At 44.9% G+C, this 27,614-nt stretch overlaps 1 protein-coding gene across 1 annotated transcript; it reads right to left on the bottom strand.

Annotated features, from left to right (window-relative positions):
- Positions 1 to 75: 75 nt before the first annotated feature.
- supt5h (SPT5 homolog, DSIF elongation factor subunit) lies at positions 76 to 27,437 on the bottom strand. The gene is made up of 30 exons (XM_061218011.1): positions 27,288 to 27,437; positions 26,387 to 26,483; positions 25,553 to 25,712; positions 25,373 to 25,438; positions 22,478 to 22,489; positions 21,921 to 21,990; positions 21,553 to 21,621; positions 21,327 to 21,392; positions 20,726 to 20,756; positions 20,302 to 20,370; positions 19,614 to 19,865; positions 19,293 to 19,382; positions 18,696 to 18,766; positions 13,262 to 13,367; positions 12,441 to 12,534; positions 11,898 to 12,034; positions 11,003 to 11,158; positions 10,779 to 10,925; positions 10,438 to 10,584; positions 9,916 to 10,041; positions 9,245 to 9,332; positions 8,017 to 8,124; positions 7,780 to 7,882; positions 7,205 to 7,332; positions 6,202 to 6,307; positions 4,415 to 4,573; positions 4,167 to 4,335; positions 3,653 to 3,856; positions 2,732 to 2,827; positions 76 to 522 (listed from the first exon to the last, which is right to left on the bottom strand). The coding sequence occupies exons 2-30, from the start codon at positions 26,465 to 26,467 to the stop codon at positions 382 to 384; spliced, it is 3,252 nt and encodes a 1,083-aa protein (XP_061073995.1). The 5' UTR covers positions 26,468 to 26,483; positions 27,288 to 27,437; the 3' UTR covers positions 76 to 381.
- Positions 27,438 to 27,614: the final 177 nt, after the last annotated feature.

The following is a 27,614-nucleotide window of genomic DNA, read 5'->3' as shown; positions in this document are numbered from 1 at the left end:
GCATTTTTATTTTGTGAGTCATCCCTGGTGATGACAGTTCAATTGTGGGGGCGACAGAAAAAGATACAAAAATGATCAATTTCAGAAATTTATTGAGGTGGAATTCACTTTCCCAAGAGGAAATGAATACACCAAAAACAAAATAAAAGGTACATGTAGACTACACCAAAGAGCACGGGTACTGGAAACAGGTTTAATCTAAATGGAAAAATAGCCAAATACTCCACCTACCATCATATTTCAAATCTCTGTGAAGGAAGTAATGGAGGGGGAAAATGAAAAATAAAAATAAAAAACCCATTGCAGAAGCGCGCGCACATTTTCTTGCTGGCTTACATTCTAAGCACTGCGTGGCTGCGCAGGGGAGGGGTGAGGGCGGTGTCACACTTCCAGTTTCCCGAGGAAACGGAGGTTGAGGATCTTCAGCGCCTCGTCCAGCTCCATCCTCACGATGCCATCCTCCCCGTCGATGCTCAGAAGCACCCCGGTGGCCTCCCTGTCCTCTCCCAAAATCACCTTCACCTGGAGCGCAGGACACCCATTACATTTCACAGGGAGACAGAGAGACAGAGAGACAGAGAGACAGAGAGACAGAGAGACAGAGAGACAGAGAGACAGAGAGACAGAGAGAAATCAGGGCTTAATGACATCAGGGCTAAACGAATGAAACGACATCAGGGCTTAAATCAAGGACAAACCCAGCAGGACTGCATTTAAAATAAAACTTTATACAAGGAAAAATGTTAACCAAACAAGATATACATTTGTGTTCAAATAAACAGCAATGCGTGAATAAAGTGCAACTATTTAATAGCTAATCAGTATTTCAAATGTAGTGGAAACATTACTCATTAAATTCCAAATCAAAGCATGAGCAAATTTTATCAAGTCTGCATTATTCTTTTACAGGAAGCAAAGAAAAGGAATACTAATCTGTTCAAAAAAAAAAAGGCAGTCTCGACATTTTTCTCTTTAAACTCTCTTCAAATTATATAAACTGAAGAAATTTTTCAAGATTTAACTGCACTTTAAATTACTGAACTAATTTAATTTAGTTGCATAACCATTGTAACTGCTGCACATCTGCGTTCCATCGAGTTAACCAACTTCTGGCACCTAGAAACAAGCATTTCAGCCCAGGATGAACTAACTAAATTCCACAGTTCCTGTGAATTTTTGGGTTTTGCTTCAGAAACTGCATTTTTAATGTCACCCTACATTAAAAAAGTTTTCAATGGGGTTGAGGTCAGGGGATTGAGCTGGCCACTCTATTACCTCAATCCTTTTTGTCTGGAACCAAGATGTTGCTCACTTATTTGTGTGTTTGGGGTCGTTATGTTGTTGAAACACGCATTTCAGGGGCATTTCCTCTTTGGCATATGGCAACATAATCTCTTCAAGAATTTTGATGTATTCAAACTGATCCATGATCCCTGGTATACAAACCCAACACCGTAGTATGAAAAACATCCTCATGATTTTTGCGCCACCATGCTTCACTGTCTTCACAGTGTACTGTGGCTTGAATTCAGTACTCGGGGGGGTTGTCTGATGTACTGTCGGCGACCACTAGACCCGAAAAGAACAATTCTACTCTCAACAGTCCACAGAATGTTACGCCATGTCTCTTTGGGCCAATTGATGTGTTCCTTGGCAAATTTTAACCAATTCTGCACATGCTCTTTTTTCAACAATGGTGATTTACGGGGGGTTCTTGCCAATAGCTTAGCTTCAATCAAATGTCTTCTGACTGTAGCAGCATTTACAGGTATTTGTAGATCATCTTTGAACTTTCTGGAGCTGATGAATGGCTGAATCTTTGCCATTCTGACTATGCTTCAATCCGTTTTAATGGTAGTTGCTCATTTTCTTCAGCTTGTTTTGGGTTTTTGTTGCCATTTTAAAGTATACGAGATCATTTGAGCTGAGCATCCTATAATTTGCTGTACGTCTATACGTTTTCCCCACTCCAATCAACTTTTTAATCAAATTACGCTGTTCCTCCGAACAATGTTTTGGAACGGCCCATTTTACTTAGCAATTCAGAAGGAAATATATTTTATAACAATGTGTGAAACATTTGCTTCCCTTCTTCCTTAATAAAGGACAATTAATGACACCTGTCTTTTCACAGAATAAATGAATTCTCTAATTAAATTCCACACTGCTATTATTTTGAACACGCCCTTTCAATGAATGAGTCAATTACTCTGTTGTTTTTATATTACTGGAGAAGTTGACATATATTTAAAGGTGTAACATGGTGGTTGGTCACACTTTCTAGGTCTTTATATGGAATTTGCACAAGAGGACAATGAAGAAACATGATGAAAGTATGAAATATGTCCGTTCTTTAGTTTTGGAGAAGTAACCATTTTAAATTTATCGTCATACTTTCAACCAGTTGAGAATATTCTCCTTCTACCATGTCACATGGTATGAGGATAACCACTCCCCTCATCCCTTTCCTATAACTCATGACCCACAGTTTGCACTGCTGGCCTATAGGAAAGTGGGGGCATGTCATTGCTTATTGACAGTTCTCATTACCCAGGCAGTTCGGGTGAAAAAGAAAAAAAAGACTTTAAATGACTGAATAATTATGCAAATTTGTTTTATTGTTGCCTAAAGACAACTGGCAAGTGTTACACTCAACCACCATGGTACTCCTCTAAAACCTGCAGTAAAACAACAGTAAAATAGCTGGAGTGAACAGACTAAACGGCCGTACCTTGTTGTTCTTGGTTGGAGTCACCGGCTCCAGGTGTTCACTGGAGATGCTCACCACCTTCTCCGTGTCCTGAAGGAAGACGGAACACATTCCGCCCTGGGGAGATGCGGAATGCGAACGTTAGCTGGGGAGGAGGGGCAGGAACAGGGGGCAAAGACCAGCCGCCATACTCAAGCTCTGCCACCAAACTGCGTGCAACCCACAATAAAGACGACTTTCTGTAACAAGTAACATACATGTCCACGCTGAGAACAGCTCCACTACAGCACTATGTATGACAATAAGAATGCCATGTTATAGAGACAAAGATAGATAGGGCTCCCATTTCATACATGCTGGAAGAATATGCATCCATGGGCTTCTTGCCAGGACAAATTGCCAAAGTTAACAAACTGTGAAGTGCAGTATTAAATATAACAATTTACTACCATCTGAATAGCAGTAGGTCTCTGCAAAACTTTAAACAATTGATTCTACCGGCATGGACGGATCATATTTTAGTCACATAATTATGCTGTAATTAGCAGGCTATTGATTACGGCATTACCACATACAATGTGATCCGTCTCAAACCCAGACCGGAGAGGCTGCCTATCTCATATGTATTTTTAATTTTAACAATGGCATATTTTTAAGTCACACATTTAGTAAAAGTGACAAATGGGGAAGTTTTACTGACTGCAGAGTTATTCCCAGATGTGAACACCTCACATGGCTGTTCCAGTGCTGACATTACGGTTTTACATTGACATTAAGTCACTTCCAAATAAAATAAATGTTCTTTTCTCAAACAGTCAACGGAACAGTTTAACAAAAAAAACAGTGCAAGTAAAAAAAAAAAAAAAAAAAACAACTCAAAAGATCATCTCTTTGCTGGTCAGCTGCAGTGCAGAAGCCAGTGGCTACAGGACAGGGACCTACCGTCACGCTGCGAATCACCCCGGTCTGGTTCATGACCTGCCCGTCCATGAAGGTGTCTTTGACCCGCACCAGGATGTCGGTAGTGACCCAGTCGCAGGAGGTCTGGTCGATGTTGGACCCAGGGGTGTGGGGGTTATAACCTCCAGGAGAGGGGGCTCCGGGGGTCATGGGGCTGTACCCTACCGGGCTGGGGCTGGGGCTGGCCTGGAGAAGGGGGGGATAACCAATCAGTACCTGCCATTTAAGACGCATCCTCAGAACTAACACCGTGTAATAATGTAGTCGATGAAAGACAATCTCAGCACTCAAAAAAATCACTTGTGAAGTCAAAAACAAAAGGATGCATTACACGTCTTCCCTCCATTGATTTCAATTTGATGCATCTTTTGAAAATTGATAAGCAAATAAATCAGTTTCGATGGATAATTAAATGACAGGAAACACCCGCTTCCAACAAGAGCTCCGTATAGTAAAAAAAAGGAAAAAAAAAGAAAGGCCTGCAGGGTCAGGGTACCTGGTAGGCCATGGGCGAGGGGGTGGGGTGGTAGCTGGCTGGAGAGTGCGTGTTCTGGTAGCCCACAGGGCTGGGGGCCACCTGGTGGTAGCTCTGCGGACTCGGGCTGGGCTGATAAGAGCCCTGAGGGGAGGGTGCAGCGTAGGGGGAGTACTGGTCCGTGTTGTACCTGGAACGGCAGCACAAACATCACTCAGAGCAGCTGCCACAAGGAAAGGGGGGAGAGAGAGGAGAAAACGGACACTTACATGGCAGGGGTGCCGGGGGTCTGGGGGTTGTACTGCGGGTTGACCTGCGGAGAGGGCACCTCGGGGTACCCTGGGGTCTGGGGGTTGGGCGTGCCGCCGTAGCCCTGCGGCGAAGGGGAGGGCTCGTCGTCGTAGCCGAACTCGTACTCCTCCTCAGCCCTGGGGGAGAAACGCTGTTAAGAGTACGGGGCCCGACACGGGGGGCCCCGACACGGGGGGCCCCGACACGGGGCCCGACACGGGGCCCGACACGGGGCCCGACACGGGGCCCCGACACGGGGCCCGACACGGGGCCCGCACACACTCGCCCCAGGCTGGCGAAAGGCACTCTGAAGCCATGGCACTGCAGATTTTAGTCAGAGATTGCAGCGGGGAAAAGGAGTCCAGGCCAGACCATCCGGGGGGCACAAACTATCTCCGACTGGTCACCGAAACATTTAAATATTGTGCAAATGACACAATAACACGTAGAGACAGCAGATGAAGAGGAAAAGTTTACTGCGTCCACATGTGCTGTATGTCTGTTTTTTTTTTTACTGTGTTAACTTGGAATAAACTGGGTGGCTAAAAGACTGGATATACTGGAGCCAACCACGGCGGCACTACAGAGAGACACTCAGCAAGCCCAGGAAAGGAGCTTTAAATCAAAGCCCAGCCTCAGCCCCTCAGGGTGGAGAACAGCCCTGAAGGAAGAACACCAACTTCAATCGGCGCCAAATTCCGTTGCAACTGAATGCATCAAGGGAGGAGTAATTTGGCAATTAAACTTGGCAAAAGCTCCTGTTGAGAAAGCACAACTATGTGTTTTGATGGACAATTTGGAGTCAGAGCAGACTCACCAGGCATGCTTTGAGCTGCTCTGTTCCACTTCCGTGCAAATAAACAAGAACACGCTGTTACGTGCAGTTAGAAATCACAATGGAGAGCCAGGTGTAAGGTAGCCCATTTGACAGCCATGGTAGAGTTCACTTCACTTTATGTGGTGAAAAATTAAGCAGCCATTCTAACCTTAAATCAACGGTTCCCTGTCAGTGCATCTGGCTCGGGGATAAAATTACACATTTAAGCTTGACACTTAATCTGTCAAAAATGATATCCAGGTATGACATATTTCTTACAGAAAATGTATAAACCATAAAGTTATAGATTCATAAATACAGCTAGGAATGTATCCAAAGAAATAAAGCGAGTCAAAACCTCTCATTCTCAAAGCAAACTTGGCTGCCCTTAGAAGCAGTTTCCTATGGTAATTCTGCAACATCTGTACGATGACATTTATGGACTTTTCCAGGAACCTAAATATCAATTCTCACGGTTCCATTTCAACTGGAACACATATAATGCAAAGCTTTGTCTCTGTTCTGAGCAATAAATGCGGCATCATACTGCATGTGCACTTAATCACAATAAAATTAACTGAATGCGTATTATAAAAATACGTCAAAGTTAGCCCACATCCAAACATCAGAGACCCACGGGAGGGCTGAATACAGACACGGGGAGGGCTGACTACAGACACGGGGAGGGCTGAATACAGACACGGGGAGGGGTGAATACAGACACGGGGAGGGGTGAATACAGACACGGGGAGGGGTGAATACAGACACGGGGAGGGGTGAATACAGACACGGGGAGGGGTGAATACAGACACGGGGAGGGGTGAATACAGACACGGGGAGGGGTGAATACAGACACGGGGAGGGGTGAATACAGACACGGGAGGGCTGACTACAGACACGGGAGGGGTGACTACAGACATGCGCAGGGGCTAACGGAGGAGCCCATACCGGGACGGTGTGTTGGGGTTATTGGGGTCCCACGCTCCGCTCTGCCCTGGAGTCCTGCTCCCATCATGAATAGGGGTCTGCGAGCCATAATGAGGGGTGCGGCTTCCTGTCGAGAGAAGGAGCGAACCACCGGCATCAAAACCAACCTAATCTGGGTGGGTAAACCACCACTGATTAAAGCCAAGACACAGAATTCCTAACAGGAATCGCAGGAAAAGGTGACAATGTAGAACACAAATGTACACAATAAAGAGTGCAGTACCAATTAAACTGGCCCTGCAAACACTTAAATGAATCATTAATCATATCATATTGGCATATGGAAGCACAACAAGTGTTACAAAGGTAGCTATTATTGGTCTCAAAATATATACACAGTATTGCGCAAAAGTTTTAGGCAGGTGTGGAAAAAATGCTGCGAAGTAAGAATGCTTTCAAAAATAGAAATGTTAATAGTTTATTTTTATCAATTAAAATTATCAGTGTAAAGAAGAACAAGGAGTCCTGGAAGTGATGGTAAGACCCCCACAGAGCCCTGATCTCAACATCATCCAGTCTGTCTGGGATTACATGAAGAGATAGAAGCATTCAAGACTGCCTAAATCCATAGAAGAACTGTGGCTAGTTCTCCAAGATGTTTGGAACAACCTACCCGCCGAGTTCCTTCAAAAACTGTGTGCAAGTATACCTAGAAGAATTGATGCTCTTTTGAAGGCAAAGGGTGGTCACACCAAATATTGATTTGATTTAGATCACTCAGTTCATTCACTTCTTCTGTTCATGCATTTTGTTAATTGACAAAAATAAAACTATTAACATTTCTATTTTTGAAAGCATTCTTATTTTACAGCATTTTTTCACACCTACCTAAAACCTTTGCACAGTACTGTGTATATATATATAATTTTTTTTTTTTTTTTTTACATAATCTTAAAAAAATCAACAGTGTAGTCACATAATAGAAGATACATCACAAGACGGCAGTAAAGCAGCGAGTTCTCACCGTCGTGGAGAGGGGTCTGAGACCCGTACATGGGGGTCCGGGAGCCGGTCCCGTACATTGGGGTCTGTGAGCCATACATGGGGGTCCTCCCGTGGGTGGAGGTCATTCCTGCGTGCCTCTTAGCACCACTGCGAAAAACAAAAAATACAAACTACATTACCCAGGATGCAATACACTGACACCAGTGAAAGCTAAGCAGCTCATTTGTGTTGGACCACTAAACTCAGCGCCAAAGGGGCACCTCATGCAGCTACAGGTATTCAGGATGCTAAACTTCAATCCTGTGATGTCCTGATCCTTCAATGCTGTGATCCTGCAGGCAGTGTTTTTCCCTAAATTACATTACTTGCAAATAAAATTTAAATTCAATTCACAGCATAATATCAGAGTTTTCTTATCTGGTTCCAGCGGGCCACAGGGACTGCTAGCTTTCATATCTTACTCAATTTATCAATGATGGCCATTTATTGCACAGCTAACTCAGCTCATTAGGTTTAATAGCTTGCTGGTTATAAGGAACCATGACAACCCCCCTACATGCCACAGTTCTCCTGGAAGTGAACTTTTGAGCTTACACAGTGGTGAGACGCTGCCGGTCCACAGAGATGGTCTGGCATGTGGAATGCAGCTCTACTCGAGCAGTGGACTCCGTGGCGTCCTTCACTACCCCGATGTACCCTGGGAAACGGTCGGTTTAGTCAAGACCGGGTCAATGGAACACAGGCTGTTTACACGGCAGAACGATCTTGGCACGCACGTCACCCCCCCTGCCCCCCTGACCAATGAGGAGGGGTGGGGGAGTCTGGCCTCACCCTTGTACGGTCCTTGGGAAATGCGGACCGTCTGTCCAATGAGGTCGTTGTCCCGTCGGCCCCGGCCACGCCCCATGCCGCCACCACCTCCACCTCTTTGCTGTTGACCTGATATTAAAGACGGAGAAGCATCAACTGCCATACACGTGGGCAGACAAGTAACATTTTACTCATAAAAACAGTCGATACCCAATGCCAAAAAGCCAACAAAACCACACTAGACTGCAATAAGCGTATTAACGAAGGGCAAAGATTTAAGAGCAAATAACTGAAAGCAAGCAACTTTGAAAAGGGAACCAAAGAAGACACTCTTAATTTCCCATTCTCTGCATTTTAAGTTCATAGAAGAGGTACAAGCCCACTACAATATTCACAAATGCTGTACATCTGAAATTCCGCTTCTTTAAACGCAGTTTAAACTTGCACTCTGCTTTACATTAAATGAGTAAAACCACAGCTCAAAACCTGGAGTATTTAACAAGCCTTAATCATAGGAAGGCTTTTCTTCCAGCCGGTCAACCAACCACCCAACCACAACCAATTAATTATTGAATGAACGCATTTAGTTTTGCTCTTTAGCTCTCCCACATATCATTATAGATTAGCAATCATAAAATCTCGCCCTCAAATCCAAATCTGCCTGGTTTTCTTTTCTCCCAGGTAATTAGCTGAACAATTAGTGCTACCAATTGGCCAGACTCTCTTCACATCTGACACCTAGGGAAAGAGAGGGTGGAAAACCAGCAGTATATCACAAAGCAGGAATACGGAGTTAGCGGGATAAGCTCACCGAGTAAAACATAAAACCCTTTCAAAACTGGAACATGGGCTGGAAGTAAAAACAGCTGTTCCAGGTTTTACTCATCAACCCAACTCGAAAACCCTGCAGATGATTGACTGGGTAACCTGTTCCATTGATGAAGAAGAGATTTACTTCAACTTCTCACTAATGTGACTCAGCACAATCCTGCGGGAAATGATGTTCTGCTGGCCTGGAAACGCCTGTAAGGACTTAGCCTCTTATAGATGAGGAAAAAATGAAGACGGAAGGAATGCTGGAGTTGACCATCTGGTTAGTGCATAATGCCTGGCATTCTCCACTATAACGGCTGGTGACTTCTTGAACCTCTTAAAAACACAGGATCGAACAGCGCATGGCGCATGAAGCCTGGGTGAGAGGACACGAAAAGAACCCTGCATGCGCGGAACCCTGCATGTGTGTGCTCACCGCCGCCTCCTCCCGGGTGCATGGGGCTGCTGATGCGGGGGCTCATGGGCGCAAAGCCGCCAACCGTGAAGTTGGTCACGTCTCTGGGCTGCGGAGACAAGACGGAGACAAGATGGAGACATTCAGGAGCTTGTGAAACGTCCAGCGTTCACACAGCCTAGTGGCACAGATCCAGCTTCAGAAGAGACCGGCTCGCAGCTTCATTTCTTAGATTTAGATTATACTTAAAGATGCATACAGATGCCTTTTTAAAATATGCATTTGCACGCATCTACCCATCATTTACCATTTTATCATTTACCATCTATCATTTTGTCGCAAAAGGGAGGTTAGCTCAATCTGAGCACATGCCAACCTGGAGTTAACAAATTAATAACACTCAGGGGCACGAGGGTCAAAAAGGCAGGCCACATTCGTCCCCAGGGCCCAGGCTATTAGCGGCCCGGTTAATCATGACGATACGTGAGTGTATGAGCATTCAGGGTTAATATCTATGTGCAGTGCCCAGGCACACAGGCATGCAAGGAGCCTGCTGCAGGATCAGTACCAGGACATTAGTGCTTCAGCATGAGTACTGCTCTGTTCTGGGACTCCATCCCACAACAGGCTTATGCATTTCCACACCAGGCCTAATGAAAGCATCGTGGGTTAGCGGTGTGCCAAAGCTTCACCTTGGAGCCTCCAGCCAGGACCACATGGCGCGTCTTGCAGACGAACATGCCTCCGTTCTCCACCAGCTTCTTACAGTGCAAGAAGGCGAACCCGCGGAAGAGGTGACGGATCTCCCCTTCACGCCCCTGTCAGAGAGCAGACGCACGCAGACACAAACACGAGCACAAACACACGCAGACACACACACACACACACACACACACGCACAAACACACAAACACACGCAGACACAGACACACACACACACACGTCACCTTGGCTTACCGTACAGCAGCACTATTTTGCTTCTCCAACAATATTCCATTAATATTCCTATATTACAAAAATCATAGCAAAGATAAATTTGTCAGTTAAATATGCACACCTCAACAATTATTTAACACATGATGTACTACTGTGTTAAACAGCCACTGCATTGGAGCCTGTGCTGGGAGTTGATGAATGTCTCAAAAGATGGATCCCAAGCCACAGGGGCGGTCATGCGATTGACTGCATAAAGAGCCCCAGCCCTAGAGACTTACCGAGTGGGGTCCGTCGATGACTTTGACGATGTCCTTGACGTGGATGTTGTTCTGCTCAGAGTCCAGGGCCACGGCAAAACGGTTGTCCTTCCGCCGGTTCACAGCCTGGTGGCGCACGGTCAGCACCTTCCCGTGCATGTTCAGCACCTGCACGGCACACGGCACACGGACACTCACGCACAGGCTTGGCCTCCCTGGTGTACCAGTCTACACCCCTCCCTGGTGTACCCATCTGATACGATACTGAAAGGGGCTGCAGAAAGGCACTCAACAATAACGACCAGGACACACTCTGAAATTACACAGGGGTGTATTAGGGGCACGGGGGGGGGTGTATGTACCTGGAAGGTCTCCCTCTCCAGCCGCACGATGACCCCCACCGTCTGTGGGTCGAGCTGCACCAGCTCCCCCCACTCGTGCTGGCCCCCGGCGTCCACTCCCGACGCGGTCTCTGAGCACAGCTGCAGGTCGCGGGGGAGGACCTTCAGCTGCGGGGACACAGGGAGGCGCAGTCAGGCGGGCGCCGCACACGCAAACTCCAATCCCTGTGAAGGGCGCCCTTTACCTCGTGCATGGTGAGGTCCGAGAAGAGGATGACGAAGTTCTCCTCCACGCGCACGATGAGGCCCGTGTCGCCCTCGTAGCGACCCGCGATCACCTTCACGTGGTCGCCCATCTTGAAATACTTCCTCAGCTCGTGAGCTGGAAACTCCAGAGGGTCCTAAGAAAGCAAAAGCACTCCCATGAACGCTCACGTGACGGACCAAAGGAGAACAAAAGGAATTTGATGGCTGACACCAGCATTTGATAGAAAGATCTGAAAATGCTTGATTACGTCCATTGATGTGCCCTCCTTCTATATAGATTACTCAATTTAATTGAAGGTACAATAGCTAAGATTTTTGTGTTAAAACACTGTTACAAGACGATTGTAAATCCCTACCTATCATTATAAAAGACGCACCGCACCCTCTGCTTCTGTTTATAGTCCTTAAATTCTGGTTTCAAAATATGCAGTTGACGGGCCAGCACACTGCACAAAAACATTGCATAGCTGTACAATAATTCAAGCTCATTGGTTGAAAATTGGTTCTAATTGCCACAGCCAATGGCGTTTCAACGTCAGCACGTTCACAGAGAAGGAGAGGGGATAAACAGTGTTGCGGTTTGAGTGTGTTTGTTGCTGCAATTTCTCTCCTTAGAAGTACGAAATTACCTATTATACCTTTAACAAATGGAGTGTGTTTATACAATGAAGAATTAAGTATTCTGTTCTGGCAGCAAATGGACCACAGGAATATAGGCTAAATGCAGTTCTAATGCCTTAATAATGGCGCTAAATACACTGAAGCGGTCAGGTCAGCAACCCATAGGTTTACGCATATTTTTCCTTGTTTCACGAATCCCTCGTGGTGCAGTGACTGGACAACATGCCATGGGACCTGGGCTGGCTCCCGTACCTTCAGGTCCTCGTGTTTGGGCATGATGGTGATCTTGTTGCCCTCCACGCTGAGGATCTTGCCCTGCAGGTTGATCAGCTCCCCCTCGCACACCTCCACATTGTCCCCGGCCTGCAGGCTGTGCTCCCGCTCCTTCCCTGAAGACGCAATCCCACAAGCCCCTCTGGCCTCACACACACGCCATACCTCACGGACACTCAAATCCGGCCCCATGCCACCAACTGACCAACACCAATTGTCTCCTGCTTAGTCTAATCAACAGTAAGTGGCTTTGGATAAAAGTGTCAGCCAAAGAAGGAACACCAGCAGTAGCACTGGCAAAGGTGGGACTGGGTATCCCTGGTATACACCATATCAACCCAGCCACTGGCAGAACCACAGTGCAGAGTGAGGAAGGAGGGTGGTTTAGAGACGGGATAATGAAAAAGATAGAAGATGGTTGTGACGTCTCGTTACCATTAGAAAATGGCAAAGCCTCACTGGTCACAGAGTACATGGGTAATAACACCAACAAAGATAGGGGCGTGGGGTTGAAGTTGATACCTGAGGTTTCTGTGACAACTTCCAGATCGATGCCCTCCGGCTGGTCCTCAAATTTTTCCAGCTCAGACAGCGTGGGCTTCACCCCCTCTGTAATCTGCGGCAGAAACAGGAGATGAACATCCGCTGAACAAGGACAACACAGCGATAGACAAGGGAATATACAGTACATGGCAAAACGAGAACATACGTAGACAAACCAGTCCTGCATGATGGCCTCACAAACACTGCATTTGATATATTCAATCGCTTATCAAGACCTATACACCAACAAGACCCCTCCATTCTGCCACTTCGTGCCGTCTGGCGCCTCCCCCTCACCACACCTGCACTTCACGCTCACGACTGCTGTCTGTCCTGGTCCCACGGTAGTGGAATGACCTCCCGGTGGATGTCAGAACGGCAGAGTCTCTGACCTCCTTCAAGCGCAGACTGAAGACCCATCTCTTCAGGCTACACCTTTCCCTCCCCAACTCACCACCATGATTAGCCTTAGGCTGTAATGGCACTTATGTATAGATATTGTTACTTGTATAGGTATTGTTGTTTTTATTGGCTGTTGTATTGTTGTATTCTAGCTGCCATCTGTGGTATGCTAGTTTGAAAGTTGATTGTACTCTTCAAGGGTTCAGATTTTCTGTATGTCTACACTAGGACTCGGAACTGTACGGTCCTCTCAGGTCCTCTTTGCACTTGTTCTTGTGTTTGATTTGCACTTTGTTGTACGTTGCTCTGGATAAGAGCGTCTGCTAAATGCCATGTGATGTAATGTAATGTAATAACTTCATGGTGCCAGAAGGGGGCAGCGTGTTGCCGACTCTTACCACAGCAGACATGGCGAAGCTCTTGAAGAGGAATCCCTTGCGGCTGTAGCGGTTGCCTTCAAATATCATGAAGTCTCCATCGTGACTGACCTCTCCGCCGAGTGACCTGCAGGACCAGAAACTCTTACCCAACCAGGCAATGCCCTTGCGCAAACTGCTGAGATCACACACTAGAACTATATTTTCAGAACAGACCATGAGTGCAATGCTGTGAGTAGGGGGATCCACCCTTGAGCTGTGATGCTGCCATGGCAGAGGAAGCAAGGTCCAAGCTTTCACAACTGAACTTGACACGTTTTCAATCCAGATCAGAATCACGTTGCATTTTATTTTTTTTGTCATTTTGCTGACGCTTTTAATCCAAAGCGATTTACAAGTGCATAGGTTCTTCCACAAGTTAAAGCATCACATCCATAACTAGGGGGGGGGGTTAGACCAGAGGGATAGGGCTATCAGAAAGGGGGGCGGGGGAAATCAGGGGGTAGGACTAAGGTACAGTTTGAAAAGGTGTGTTTTTAGTCTGCGTTGAAATAGGGGGAGGGATTCTGCTGTCCTGACAGTGGTAGGCAAGTCATTCCACCACTGAGGAACCAGAACAGAAAACAGGCGTGAACGTGCAGCTCGACCACCAGGTGCTCTTAGTGAGGGAACCATAAGGCGACGAGAGCTGGCAGACCGGAGTGGTCTAGCTGGGGAGTAGGGAGTGATTAAGGATTGTATGTAAGGTGGGGCAGTCCCCTTAGCAGCCTGAAATGCTAACAGTAGGGCCTTCAATCGGATGCGTGCGACAACAGGAAGTCAGTGGAGGCCAATGAGAAGCGGGGTGACATGAGCCGACCAGGGCTGACTGGTAATCAGGTGGGCTGCAGCATTCTGGACCAGCTGGAGGGGCTTGATGGCACAAGCTGGGAGACCGGCTAGGAGGGAGTTGCAGTAATCCAGGTGGAAAATGACAAGCGCCTGGACTAGGAGCTGGGTGGCTTTCTCCGTTAGGGGATGACGGATACGGCGTACATTGTAGAGGAAGAACCTGCAGGTTCTGGCAGTGGAGGATACTTGTGGAGCCAGGGTGAGGCAGTGATCAAGAGTCACCCCAAGATTCATTGCCGTATGGGAGGAGGAAACTACAAAGTCAGTCAGTGAGAGGTCGATTGTCGGAGAGGACTTAGCAGGGATGTAGAGAGGCTCAGTTTTGGCAAGGTTAAGCTTCAGGTGGTGGGAAGCCATCCACGCAGAGATATCAGCCAAGCAGGCAGAGATCTGTGTGGTGACCTGGGTATCGGGGGGGCAGGAAATAAAGAGTTGGGTGTCATCGGCGTAAGAGTGGTAAGAAAAGCCATGGGAAGATATAACAGAACCAAGAGACATGGTGTATAGCGAGAAGAGGAGAGGACCAAAAATTGAGCCCTGCAGGACTCCAGTTTGTAGGGGGTGAGGGTCAGAGACTGAGGCCCTCCAAGTCACCTGGTAGGAACGACCAGAGAGGTAGGAGGAAAACCAAGCGAGTGCAGATCCTGTGACACCCATCCCGGACAGCGATGAGAGCAGAATTTCATGGTTGGCGGCCGACAGGTCAAGGAAGATGAGGACAGAGGAGAGGGATTTGGCTTTAGCAGAGTGGAGTGCCTCAGTGACCACAAGCAGGGCGGTCTCAGTGGAGTGGCCACTCTTGAAGCCGGACTGGTTGGGATCGTGGAGATTGCTGTGAAGAAGATAAGTGGACAGTTGGGACAGTTTTAGTGAGAAAGGGAAGAAGAGAGACAGGCCAGTAGTTGTTCAGAGCAGAGGGGTCATGAGTAGGTTTTTTTGAGCAGGGGAGTGACTCTGACCCTCTTCAGGGAAGAGGGCATGGTGCCGGAAGAGAGGGAGGTGTTGATTAGGAAGATGAGAGGGAGGACATGAGAGTTGTAGCAGCATCGTCGGGAGACAGTCGAGAGAGGATTGTAGACGAGAGGGTGGAGGTAGACAGGTGGCGTAGGTTCTGCCGACAGGTGACAGTGGATGGTGGGAGAGATGGATGGGTGTTAGAGCAGTGATTCTTAAACTAGGGGTCGCGACCCTAAATGGGGTCGCCAAAAACATTCGTGGGGTCGGCAAATGATTTGTTTCTTCAGTCGGAAATTAGCCTGTTATTACGCCAGGTGAAACAATGAAAAATAAAATGTCAATGAAATGTAAATCTGCTTTTATCTAATTCCTACACGCTGTTAAGAGAAGAGAGAGAGAAAAAGTTCTGTCTTTCAATGGCTCTGGTTTAGTATGGGCTACTGGTCCTCCGATAGAAACAATGTAACCATCTGCTCCCACTACGCAAACTCAAACTCAACTTCTTCCCGTTTAAAAAAATAAAAAAAAACAAACAAAACGACACAGCCTACTAGCCACGTTTCTTGCGTTACTAGCCACGATAACTTGCATGGAAAATGGACAGGTGGCTGCTAAAGAAATCTGATAAAAGCTCAGAAGTGCCATCTACCAGTGCGTCTACTCTTCCGCGATCCTCAGATGTGACAAGTCTACAGGCCGGTGAGAATAAAAAAGAAACACCCACAAGGCGTCGCCACTATCAGAAAGAATTTCTGAAATATGGATTCACGTGCCAAGTTAAAAATGAGCTTGACCACCCACAATGTGTAATTTGCGGCGATGTTCTGGCAAATGAGAGTTTAAAACATGTCAAAATGAAACGACATCTCGAAAGCCGACATCCCGATGATGCTCAGAAACCTGTGACATTCTTTCTGCGAAAAGAAGCTGCACTGCATGGGCAAAAGACTGTAGTGCATGGGCAAGCTACTATGCCCACCAAAGCCTTGGCAGCATCCTACGAAGTGGCCCACCTTGTAGCAAAAGCCACACACAATTGCTGAAAGCCTCATCCTTCCTGCAGCAATTGCGATGACCACCGCAATGCATGGTGAAAAGATTCCAAGTGCACTCAAACAAATCCCCCTCTCCAAAGATACCATGTCCAAGCGCATTAACGAGATTGCTAATGACATGAAATGCCAGCTAATCGAGAGAGTAAAAAACTGCCAGTTTTCTTTGCAGTTAGACGAGTCTACTGACTTGATTAATGTCGCGCACTTAATGGTATTTATTCGCTACAGTTATGACGGGAAACTTCATGAGGACATGCTGTTCAGCTCTCCAATGGAAGGAAGGTGTACCGGTGGTGACATTTTTAACTATCTTAATGGTTGGATGGAGGAGGCAGGGCTGTATTGGGATAACTGCATAAGCATATGCGCTGACGGTGCCGGAGCTATGCTGGGGAAAAATAAAGGACTGAAAGCAAAGGTCCATAGCGCTGCACCACACGTCAAGTTCACGCACTGCATTATCCACAGGGAGGCCCTGGCATCCAAGACACTTGAGCCCGATCTTAACGATGTTCTCCAAACAGCAATCAAAATAGTGAATTTCATGAAATCGCGCCCACTAAATTCCAGACTCTTCGCCCTTCCCTGTCAGGAAATGGGGTCTACACATGAATCCCTTCTTTTCCATTCAGAAGTAAGGTGGCTTTCACGGGGCAAGGTTCTTACACGCCTGTTTGAGTTGCGAAGCGAGGTGCGCACCTTCCTCTCAGACACGCACTCCCCTCTTGCGCACGATCTCACTGACTCGAAATGGATATCACGTCTTGCTTAGCTGGCATGCATATTTGACAAATTAAACACTCTCAACCTGTCACTACAAGGCCTCAACACTAACATCCTGACCCTCTCGGACAAAGTGAATGCTTTCACAAAAAAGTTGCAGCGTTGGGCAGCCCGTGCAGAGAGTGGGGATTTTGAAATGTTTTCGGAGCTGCATGACTTTTTGGAGGAGAATGATATGAATGCCAATTCATTGAAAGCCTCAATTACCATTCATCTCCGAAGTCTCCTCGACAAATTCCATCAATATTTTCTCACGGAAAATGTTGAGCATTATGACTGGATACGACAACCATTCACCAGCTGCTCTTCAAACGACCTGCCATCTGAGCTCGAGGATGCGCTGATTGAGCTGTCCAGAGACCGCACATTACAGACGTTGTTTGCCTTGGACTGGATCTGATGATTTGTGCATTTGTTTAATCGCGATTGCTTTGTTCCGGTTCTTGTTCGTTTTAATAAATTGTTGTAGCCTAGGCTATTTCTTACATTGCCTTATTCGTTTTTGTTGATTGACAGTTGTTAACATGGGTTTGGAATGGGTTTTGGGAAAGTGGGGTCGCCAGACCTCTCCACTTTTCTTTTGTGGGGTCGCCAGACAAAAAGTTTAAGAACCACTGTGTTAGAGGAGAGTGGAAGAGAAAAAGAGATGAAGGAGTGGTCAGATATATGGAGTGGTGTTACAGAGAGGTTGGTTGTTGTGCAGCTCCTTGTGAAGATGAGGTCAAGAAGGTTGCCTGCTTTGTGGGTGGGAGGGGAAAGTGTGAGGGTAAGGTCAAAAGAAGAAAGGAGGGAGAGAAAGGTAGACTGGGTGGACTCTGAGTTGAGATTGAAGTCACCCAGGAGGATCAGGGGAGTGTCATTGACTGGTGAGGAGCTAAGGAGGATGTCCATCTCATCCAAGAAGCTCCCCAGAGGACCCTGGGGCGATAAACAACAATAATAAAGAGATTGCATGGGAAAGTAACAGAAACCGTAAGAAATTCAAAAGAGGAGAAGGAGAAGGATGAGGAGAAGACACTAGATCTCCATGAGGATGAGATTAGGAGACCTGTGCCACCTCCTCTGGGTGTCTGGGTGTTAGAGGTAACATAAATGCTCCCGTTCTATTCAAACTTGCTTGTCATCTTCATCTGATCAGAGCTGGCTGAGTAACAGAGGAAGTCAGATGCCTAGGTTACATGGTGGATCCTAACCTCTAGCCTACAGCCTTGTATGAAAGATAACTTTTAGTACAAGATAACTTTTATATCCTTTATACAAGGACTTAAATCCTTTTATAAGGTTATAAAGGATCCCTGTAAGCAAGACTGACGTTGACCATCAGCAGGCATACAGTTTCTACAGAAATAAAAAAAGATAATAATTGTATCTAGAGTGAAGTGTTTTCCTGATTGGATTGCCTCTCGTACAAGACAAAGGTGGATTTTTCACCACAACCCAACACAATGCAACTGCCATTCCCTAAGAACTATCAACTAAAATAGAAGTTTGGCCCATTCCTACTTGGCCCATATGAACATGCATGCATAACCCAGAGGCGTAGCTACCGATTCCTGGCTATGCTAGGCTAGCACTGAACTAAACAACAAACTCTCTGAGCAAACAAGTTCCTATAGATTGTGCTCTGCCTTACAGTGAGTGTTTATTCAATACACTACCATGTTTCCTGCTACATAAAACATGGGAGTGATGCAAACTGCTATGCCTTCGTGGTGCTATTCCCATCCCTTGACAAAGACAGGGGAAGGCGGAGAGCCCTCTCACCGTACCTGATTTTCTCAGGATCAAAGAGTCTCTGAGAAGGTCTTTTGAACTTCTTCCTCTTGGCAAACCAGTCTTTCTGTGGGATTACAACAAGAAACAGTGGGATTACAACAAGAAACAGTTCAGAGATTAAAAACCGCCCGGCTCCAGGAACAGGGTCACTAATATTCACCAGGTTTATCCCATTCAAACTGGGCCACAAATCTTAGGACATCAAAATCCGACAGCTACAAATTCAAAGACTGATGAACAAGCCCAGCTAACACAGAATAACAAAGCATTCCAGTAACATTGAGAGAACAAACAAAGTTATAACATTGGCACTACATCACTGTGAGAACAGTGTTGTTAGCTGGGTGATAGACTACACCAAGAGTGTGGCATAGCATCAATAAAAGCGATATCAATAAATATATGGTCTCAATATAAGCATTAATTCTTGTCACAGGATAATACTGTTCAATACTGAACAATTTTCACTAATAGTGGATTCTCCATCCAGGAGAGATATTTTCTTTGGGCACAAGAGGCTTTAATAGAATCGCTAACATTTTAAAAAAGATACAGAAATAAAATAATGAAATGATTCCCTTTATGCTTACCAGACTCATGCGTGCCTTAATGCGGTCCAAATCTATCCGAGGAATCATCTTTAATGATATAGTGTTTTGGCTGGGTTCAACGTAGTCCACCTTAAAATAAAAGAACCAAATCGACTGTCACACTCTTCAGAACTCAACACACATAAAGACATATAACACACATAATGACTTAACCAAAAGAAATCACAAACAACTTCAGTTCGGACTATGGTATTCTCTTCCTTTGATACTCACTAACCATGACGGTACCTTACAACTCCTCAACTGCAAAAATCACACACAATGTTCCTACGTTACAACCTTTCGCACTGCGAGATGTACCTGAGCGATGTCGTCTTTGTACAGGCCTCGTTTCAGCCTGACCCAGGACTTGGGCTTGAGGTTGGTCACCTCCTTGACGACCTTGAGGACGTCGGTCATCTCCTTGATGGGCACCATCTGCTGGTTCCAGAAGCCCATGCGCAGGTTGCCCACACCCTCGATGGCAGCCTTCACGTGCGTCTGTTTGTAGGACTCCACGTAGATGTAGCCCTTGACGTGCTCGGGAGCCACCACCGATTTGATCTGGAGGGGCTGCGGATGGTCACAGGTAAGAACGGTAAGACCAAAGCCAAACATCAAAACTACCAGCTTAATGTATTACGCAAGTGATCTTATCTTAAAATATTGTTAACATTTTGACTAGCATGTTCGATATGACCAGTCTACACATTCACTGGTTGAAGCAGCCCATGGGATTCCGTCCAGGACATTTCATAACCGCGTTTTAACACCAATTCGCTGGCGTTCTGATAAAAATGACTCTTTCTGTCATAATATGCAAACTCAAAATAATAACACAATAAATGCACGTTGTCCATAATGTGATGAAATTACAGAAGTTATAACCCTATTTGGTAAAAAAAAAAGGAGGGAGGGAGACTTAGGACTCTTAAGGTTAAAGAAATAGGCAAACAGAATTTGTCCCTAAATGGAATGGCTTGTGCAGGATGTGCTCAGCGAAACATACTGTGTCAGTGAACTGGTAGGCAATGAATTTCCTCATCAGCGCAATGGCAGTGGCTCGCTCTTCTCCTATCTAAGGGTGGGGGAGGATGAACAAAGCAAGAATGACCGAGAGAGAGAGAGAGAGAGAGAGAGAGAAAGAGAGGGGGGTGAGAGAGAAAAAGAGAGCGGTGAGAGAAAGAGAGAGAGAGGGTAAGAGAGAGATAGAGGGGGGGTGAGAGAGGGAGTGAGAGGGGGTGAGAGAAAGAGAGAGGGGGGTGAGAAAGAGAGCGGGGTGAGGGGGGTGAGAGAAACAGAGAGATGGTGGAGAGCAAGAACAAGAGAGAGAAAATTAGTCATTCAAAACACAAATAAGAACATATGAATACACAGGAATCAAATTCTACATGTGATGGCAGTAGCACCAATAAATAAATGCAATGACATACCTTACACTTGACTGTCCATAAATTAGGATCCCTTTAGAAACAAGTTATCACAGCATTAGTAGAGCATGTTCAACTACACAGGTTACAATAATGAGAAATAGTGTTATAATGCAAATAATAGTGATATTTGTATAAAAATTACAAAATTAAAAAACGCTAATTTACAACTGAAGTTACATTCCTAAATGTAGAAATTTCTGTGGACTGTGGTAAACTTCCATTAAGTACACATGTATAATGCATGTCCCTAATGTCTGAAGGCAAATAAAGTGAAGGGGACCACATTTACATTTACGTCATTTAGCAGACGCTTTTAATCCAAAACGACTTACAAATGCGTAGGTTCTTCCACAAGTTAAAGCATCACATCCATAACTCGTAAAATACACATGAAGTGTTGTTCTAAACATATAGTCATCATAAGTGCAATATTTTTTTTATTTTTTTTGGGGGGGATTAGACAAGAGGGATAGGGATATCAGAAAGGGGGGCAGGGGAAATCAGGAGGGAGGACTAAGGTAGAGTTTGAAGAGGTGTGTTTTTAGTCTGCGTCGAAATAGGGGTAGGGATTCTGCCGTCCTGACAGTGGTAGGACTCGTACTTCACTCCAGGGAGCAGCTGCTGTTGGGTGATGTCATCGGAGAGCTCCTCTGATCCACCATAGAAACTGGAAGACACAGTAGTTAACATGGTAAACACAAAAACACATCAAAAAGCTAATTACATTTTGTTTCAACCTCTTTTAACCATGCACATTCGCCTTGATTGAAAGATTTGATGTGATGAAGATGTGATGAATATAAAAAATTAAAAAGGACTGAACTTACTGTTCTCCTCCAGAAGACTTTGCATATTTTCTCATGTAGTATTCCCCCAGAGCCTCTTCTCTGGAGTCTCTAAAAGATGCAACCAACACACAAAATCAGACATCTTCCAGGATCACCTGCCCCACACCCACAGCTCCCCCCCCCTCCCTCCCACCTATGGAGGGGAGGAGAGACGATGAACAGTCACACACAAGAACAAGGGAACCATAAACAAACCGGCATCATGTCATTACATCCGCTACAGATCAGTGACACATCATAGAGTAAACCCTGCCCACTGTAAATAAGCAGAAATCAGAATTCTGAAGTAGAGGTACAGAGGGGTTCCCAAACAAATAATAATAATAATAAATAAATAGCCTACTTACCGCCACAGGTTCTGCAGTCTGCGGGAGCCCGAGTTGTCTTCATCCAGGACCACATGGTCGATGTTGGACACTGCCGAACAAAGCAAGCATGGCAACTCCACTCATTGCTACAACCTCTGCATTCAATTCAGGAGAGTGCAGACAAGCCTCCTCCCAAACACGGTCAGGTCACTGCGTCTGTTTACACCACAGCCCACAGCTGAGCTTGCACAGGCAAGAGCAAGACAGCATCGTGTGCAGCTTGAGAAAGCAGACCGTGGGGCATGTTTGCCGTGAAAAGATTTGCCAAATCGATAAATGGGTGCACCATTAAGACAGAGCTGCGAGAAAATCTGGGTGATAAATGTGAGCTGCTCACCGATGTTACGATTCTTAAAATTGTGTAGTGTAGTTGCGAACCTGGCTTTACAGAGACGCCAGCCACAGTTGGCAGTGGCGCGGTCTGGATTTGACACTGGACCACTAGGCCTGTTCACAATGGTGACAGCTGGGGCTGGAACTGTACATGGCTGTAGTGGGGGTGTGCGGCGAGAGGCGGGGTTTAAATGGAAACGCACCTTCAGCTTCCTCTGTTCAGCATGGCACAGGTGTAGAGGAGGGAGGCACACAAGAGTCAAATTATATCACCAGTGGCAAACAGCAAAAGGTGGCAAGGGCACAGGCAGGGGCAAAAAAAACAACAACAAGACAACAAAAATAAATGTTACAAACAGAACTGGGGAGAGACCAAATGAGATGTGAATGCATGAGGAGCGGGTTTGTTTTGCCCTGAAAGAGCCGCCGCTGGTGCGACACACAGAAGATGTGTTTACAATCCATTCACACAAATAACCAGCTCACTCGATTATTTACTAGGAGAGCAATTTAAGGCAAGAGTTCATGCTAGCCATTCTAACCTCTCATAGAAGATTCCGGAAACATGGAACGTCTGGGGAAAATATTTGTGATTAATTTGAATAACTAAAATGCAATTATACACTTTCTGCTTTATCCTCATCTTAATTGTTATCTGTCAATGTCAATGCTTGTGACTGGACAGCAGGCTTGAATAGTGGTTTAAAAGACTGCTATTACCATTGCCTCATTTGCTCCCATACTGTTAAAGCAAAGTGGCTTCATGATCAAGTGCAAACATTGGACAAATCATGCGTGGCAATATGCGCATGAGAATGATGACAGTTACTGTACAAATGAGTGGTTTTTTTAGTGAAGCAATACATTTGATTAAATAAAAAAAGGCAACAAGTAGCATAAGATCTTGAGTTGATTTACCGTTAACTGTAGGAGGCATGCACAAGAAATAAAGAGTTGTGAGCATAGAAAAAACAGACAGATATTGCATTACTGGCAGCACTAAAACAAGGCTGGTGCACAAAGTAGCAACTGCACATATTTTAAGGTGCCACGCTCAATGTAAACCTGCAGTACATATAGTATGTCCAGGTAAATAATCAAAAGAGCAGACATGGATTTCACTGGCTTAAATAACATAGGCCCCCTATCTTTTAATCTTTCGCACATCTAAGGGACTTTTTTGGCACGTGCAGTAAACGTAATGTAAATACAATGCATAATAAGAAGACCAGAAGTGCATGGGACATGAAGATCACTTGCTTTGATCGACCGACACATAAACTAAGCAGTCAATCAAATATTTGCCCTGAGGTGACTGGTACCACACATTAAAAAGAAGAGAAATGGCACCAGGCATTTTCTCCCAGATGCAAACTCCCAGATGAACGATGTTCAAGATTATTTTACATCTGGCTTTACCACCACCAGTAGCCTTTAAGATGCAACCGTTGTCTAATAACATTTACATTCTGTTGCCTATTGAGATACACATATCGCCGCGCAGCTACCTTCACAAGTGTTCTACCTTTCAGATTAATAACTTCAACAAGAACACCAACAGACACTACTTAATTGGATTTTTGTCAATTAGCCAGCAAAAGGGAATTCCATCACTATAAAATACGTTTTGATGCAATCAAATCTTGAATTCCTTTTTAAAAATGTATTGAGTTAACAGTAACTTGCAGACTTTTGATGTAAATTACTTGAATGAATTATTGAATAAGTAAAGAAATTGTCTACAGTCTTTCCATTAAGGGAAGATTAGAATCAACAATAAATGCAATTACTTTTTTTATTAAACTAAAACAGAAAATTGCCTGGCTTTCATATTTCATAATTTGGCACTCCATGAGCAGGGCTGTCAAGGAATTAAATGTTTTATTTTATTAAAAGATTACTTGTGTACTGCCACACCAAACTGTCTTCAAGAAATTAGTTTTTATGAGGGTATTATCCTGCATATGGAGCATCTCTTTGGGGCACAAAGACCAGTGACATGGCATGACAGCATTACCCTTCAAGGAACAAGAGGTTCATATGTTTTCTCCCAATGCGTGGTATAAATTGCCACTAGCCAAACCCAAGACTAATTATGTTAAATGGACTAATTTAACGCAGTAACCACACATTGTATTTTGCCAATGTTACCTCCCCCCATTGCCTTCCACTTCTACACAGAATGCTTGGCAACACCAAATCCCATTATCCAAATTTCAGGAAGTGCAGGTGTGTCTAAAGAAGAGATACCAAGCACTCTCACATGGACTCCCTTCCCAGAATTCACCTCCGGAAGCGAAATCAAGCACCCTAAAAGGTTCATTGTTACCATTTCATGAGACTTCAATTACTTCACCGTGAGTATTACATTAAAACCAGATATGATAAGAAAGCTTTAGACTAATCAATTTGGAGCTAAAATTTGCCAAATTGAATTACTAGGTTAACACAGTAGTCACCACATATTGCCCAATATAGGGGTAATGCCTTAAATAAGTTGCAAGTATACAACCAAGCAGGATTAATTCTCACCCAAAAACACCCAGATAGTCAGAATGCTATACATTTTGTGTCAGATATTCGCAATGTCTTCAGATGCAACTCTGCTTGGACCCACAGGAGCAAGCAACTCAACTCAAATTTGGATGCAGAGCACTGAAATACGCCTTTAAAGAGCACTTCATTTTCACACACAAATGAACATTATTAAACACGAGGACTTAAAGCTACTTAATTTTATGCGACATACAATCAGTTTCATAAATTACTGAAGCCACTTTTAGAAACTAGAACAAGTACCCCATACAAACATTACAGCAGTCACTTGCAAAAGGGGATATTCTGGACTTCACAAACACTGCTTTGAAGGCAGCCACCTTTCTTATACTGGGACCACTATTGTACTATGGGCCAAAGGTGTACAGTCATGGGGTCAGAAAGTAAAAGTTCTGCCATGTGTTTCTTCCAGCCAGGTGATTTCATTCATTAGCTGGCTGAAGAATTGTGCCAATTCTCAAATACTGGGGTGGACTTATTTTCTGAACCTAGATTTTTCCACCTCTGCTCTGAGCCCTCTTTTCAATCCTCAATTCACAAACCTTTCTCCAGAATATCTTCAGCCCCCTCCTCCCATGGGTCTTCATCTTCGTATTCATCATCCACATCTAGCATAGACAGAAAGTAGAGTACAAGTGTCAGTGGTAGGACTTAAGCACAACATTTACAATCCTTCCACATCAATTGCTGAAGGTTCCTTCTCTATAGCACAGGGACCTTACCAGCTTCATCCAGGATGAACCCTCCGTGTCTTGGTTTCTTCCTAGGCCGGTCATCGTCATCCTCCTCCTCCTCTTCATCATACTCTTCCTCATCTTCCTCTATGTCTTCAGCATCCTCCTCTCCTTTGTCGCTGCCTGCGACACTGCCTTGGCCCTCCTCCTGAAAGTCCCCAGTGACAGATCTTGGCTATTGGTCTGCCCCAACAGACTTGAAACCAAAAACTAACCCTAATGGTGCTAGTTGTAGAAGCAAACCAAGTCGAAAGAGTTTTCAAAAATAATTTTTACATTGGAAGTGGAAAAAGTTATTTCAATTCCAGGGATATGCTTCCATGGCTTACATTAAAAGCAGCGTCAAGCTATGGATTGAAGCGTGCAAAACTTTTAAAATGTATGTGCAACAAAGCCGTTTAAACGTGTCAGTGTTTTCACCCTTACAATACAATACATGAGAAAGCAATACTTAAACGTGAACATTTAATGGCACCTGAACTTTGAGTACTGATAGTGAACCCTTTGGCTAAACGACTTATTCCTTTATGATCGCATAGTACGATATTGAATTAGGAGAGTATCCCTTAGAGCAGGGGTGTCAAACTGAATTCCCAAGGGGCCGCAGTGTCTGCGGGTTTTTGTGGTTTCCTTTCAATCAGCTGCCAATTGAGCCAATTAAGACCTTGAGAACAAGGCGTGTGGATACTTTAACCAATTGAATGAACCCCGAACACCCAAAAAACCAGCAGACACTACGGCCCTCCAGGACTGGAGTTTGACACCTGTGCCTTAGAGTGATTATGACGGGAACGCAGCCAAGTAAAATGTAAACAAACTTACCTCATTTTCTTCAACCTCCTCCGCCTCGCTGCTGTGCTCGCTCGGATTGTCGGAGAAGTCGCTATCATCACTATCTGACATCTTAGTTTGAGCGTCCCTTTTTTGAAACACAAAAGTCGGCAGGAGTTAGCTAGCTACACGTGCTCTAAGGGAACTACTGTTCATCTAAATCACCGTACATGAAGGTAAATAATACTATTAATTCGATATGTAGCTAGGTGTCTTGCAACATGGTTGGTCTTATCATTATCCAGTAACTTGTATTAGCTAGGTCGTCACCGAGCTAACGTTTGCAAAGTTACTTAACTAGTCTACCTAGCTAGCTAACGTTAAGTAGACCTACGTACAACGTCAAACAGCAACTCGACAATACTGTACATGCACAAGTCTAAGACACAGAACCGAATGTCCAAGAATATAGAACGCATATTCGACAATTTTATTTATTACGTAGATAATCCTGAGAATGTCGCTAAAACCTGCAAGCACACAAACGACTGAAGACAAAAACGTAGGAATTGCGACTGGCACGCAATAGGTTGCTTGCTAAGTTTGCGTGCTAGCTAGCTAACCAAAACATTTACTTGTCTACGATGTTGGCCACACTAGAAATCTAAGGTTATAATTGCCCGAGATTCAGAAATTATTGAACAGACGTCAAGTGGACAGAGGTATTTGTCAGCTAACTGTTAACGCTAATAGTTAACATTAGATAAAGATAAGCAGGCCTAGCTATCTGGTTATCCAAATTACTATTCATCTAGCTACCCAGCTAGTTAACGCTGGCTTCCCACCAAGCGTCACATTGTAGACAATATCCCGCCACAATTGCGTTTCGTTTTAATCGCATATCTGTAATTAATTATCCTGTCCATTCAATTTCACCAAACCAATTCCTTACCCCTTTTAAAGAATGAAATATCCGACTTAATACCGTAGTTTTTACTTCCAGGTCCCTCGCTAAGTGCTACTAAACGAAAATATCGCGAGAAAGGACCCTCCAAGACGGTACTTCCGTCATTTCACAGCAGGTCGGGAATCAAAGCTGAGAAAATGGGAGGAACAGTTGTAGTAATGTTGCTTGTGATAGCGGTGATAGAATACAGCTTAGAAAGGATAACTCCTGTCTTGCCTCTGGCTGCTGGTCGTTTTTCAAGTTCGGGGCTTTATTAAATGCATTCTATCTAGCTCATGAAATTTATATAAACGCATAATTTATTTCCTTTCT

This window comes from Conger conger, chromosome 13, assembly GCF_963514075.1.
Source record: "Conger conger chromosome 13, fConCon1.1, whole genome shotgun sequence".
In the NCBI taxonomy this organism is placed as follows: Eukaryota; Metazoa; Chordata; class Actinopteri; order Anguilliformes; family Congridae; genus Conger; species Conger conger.
This window is presented reverse-complemented; position numbering and strand designations above follow the sequence as displayed.